Source organism: Lactuca saligna, chromosome 1, assembly GCF_052625555.1.
Source record: "Lactuca saligna cultivar CGN05327 chromosome 1, ASM5262555v1, whole genome shotgun sequence".
In the NCBI taxonomy this organism is placed as follows: domain Eukaryota; kingdom Viridiplantae; phylum Streptophyta; class Magnoliopsida; order Asterales; family Asteraceae; genus Lactuca; species Lactuca saligna.
In genome coordinates, this window is record NC_136417.1 from 70,944,250 (window position 1) to 70,946,533 (window position 2,284).

Sequence of the window (2,284 nt, forward strand, 5' to 3'; positions counted from 1 at the left end):
TGAGTTGTGAATCATGGACTCATTGCAATATATAACAAGAATTGAAAATTGAAATATTATATATACGGTACAATGTTTCAAAATGAAATTTTAAAAGGTTATAAATGTAAATAAACTAATGGTTTTGTTTGTGACGTGGCCCACCACCGTATTTTTGCAAAGAAAAACAGAAAATGCCCTATTTTTGTAGATGATTTTGTATAAAAAATTATTTATTTCAACTACCTTATTCTATTCAAAATTCTCCTATAAATTCTACTCGAAACATTTCCGATCCATGCTCCATTTCCATTCTTACCGAGAATTTTATGATAATGGCGATGAGGGTTGATTACAGCATCATCATCACTTCCGCCATTATTGTAGCTGCTGCTTCTATGATCATGAGTTCAACAACCGCAGCAACAACAGTTCCAGCAGGACTCATAAACATCGTGAATTTGGGAGCCATAGCCGACGGAAAAACAGACTCAACCCTACCATTTCAATCTGCATGGGCTTCTGCATGTTCATCATCTAAACCAGTCACTATCTACGTCCCCTCCGGCAGGTTTTTCATCAGATCAGCTTATTTCCAGGGCGAACGCTGTAGTAACAAAGCAATCAACTTCCGTATTGATGGCACCCTTCTTGCTCCGACAGACTACGGGAAATCCTCTAGTGATGTCTGGATTAAGTTTGAAAAGGCCACCGGAGTTTCTATCTCCGGTGGAACTTTAGATGGTCGTGGAACCGGTCTGTGGGCTTGCAAAGCCTCTTCAAGTTCTTGTCCAACCGGTGCAGCCGTAAGTTTCATGCATTTCCGAATTTATTAGTTTATGTTTCGACTTTCTACTAAATATTCATTAATCAATGGGTGCATATTGCAGACGTTAGGGTTCTATAATTCAAGAGACATCGTGATCAGTGGATTGAGCTCCATAAACAGTCAAAAGTTCCACATCGTGATGGACGGATGCCAAAACGTTAAACTTCAAGGAATCACGATCTCTGCTCCGGGAAACAGTCCCAACACCGACGGCATACACATTGAATTCTCCACCGGTGTCACTGTTCTCAACTCCCGAATTGCCACCGGAGACGATTGTGTATCCATCGGACCAGGTTCATCTAACCTCTGGATACAAAGCATCACCTGTGGCCCTGGCCATGGTGTCAGCATCGGCAGTTTAGGGTGGACTGCACAGGAGGCCGGAGTCCAAAACGTCACGTTGAAGACGGCGACATTTAAGTCAACGCAGAATGGGGTTAGGATCAAGACATGGGCTAGGGAAAGTAATGGGTTCGTAAAGGGAGTTGTGTTTGAAGATTTAACTATGGTGCAAGTTCAAAATCCGGTGATAATCGATCAGAATTATTGTCCGGGTGTGCATGATTGTCCACATCAGTTGTCCGGCGTCACCATTTCTGATGTTCTATACGAAGATATTCGTGGCACATCAGCGACAGATGTTGGGGTGAAACTGGATTGCAGCAAGGAGCATCCATGCAGTGGGATAAAAATAGAGGATGTGAATTTGAGTTATGATAACCGACCTGCTCAAGTTTCATGCACCAATGCTCTTGGAACCACCGGTGGTGGCGCTGCCGCAGTAATCCACCATACAACCTCTAGTTCCTGTTTAATGTAACACAAATGATCCATGCATCAATATACATGGGAATTGATATATATTTATAATTGTGAGAACTTTGATAACATTTAATAGGCTTAATTTGTAACTTATATCGGATTGCGATAATACGTTAAAATTTCTTTGTAACATGCATCATAAATTAATAGACTAAATTGGTGTTTACTGTTTTATATATATATATATATATATATATATATATATATATATATATATATATATATATATATATATATATATATATATATATATATATTTACTATCTTATAAAAGAAATCTAACTATTTCTAAAAATACATCGAATATAAAAATATTATTTTTTGAAGACGTCCAAACCATTAAGCTACTGGTACAAGTGATCATTAATAAAATAATATTAAATTTTAACCATGTTTTTTTAATCCTTATAAATCTGATCTTCTTTCCTTAATTCAGGGTTCATTCAAAATCTGAAAGCCTTCTCATCCAAATACACTTCACCAAATATCTTAAATTCTGCATATATTGACCTGCTCTTCATCTTCACCCAATTGAATCGTTTAACCCGAGATCCATAAACCCTACCCAAACTCGATCGTCGTTGCCATTATAACCAATCGAGACCTTCACGACATCACCCATCATCCAAACATCAGCCACCATCACTGATG

The 2,284-nt window shown here is 38.1% G+C and overlaps 1 protein-coding gene across 1 annotated transcript; it reads left to right on the top strand.

Moving 5' to 3' along the window:
• Nucleotides 1-303: 303 nt before the first annotated feature.
• Nucleotides 304-1,703, top strand: LOC144999386 (polygalacturonase-like). The gene is made up of 2 exons (XM_078958706.1): nt 304-785; nt 870-1,703. The coding sequence occupies exons 1-2, from the start codon at nt 309-311 to the stop codon at nt 1,629-1,631; spliced, it is 1,239 nt and encodes a 412-aa protein (XP_078814832.1). The 5' UTR covers nt 304-308; the 3' UTR covers nt 1,632-1,703.
• The last annotated feature ends 581 nt before the right edge of the window (nt 1,704-2,284 follow it).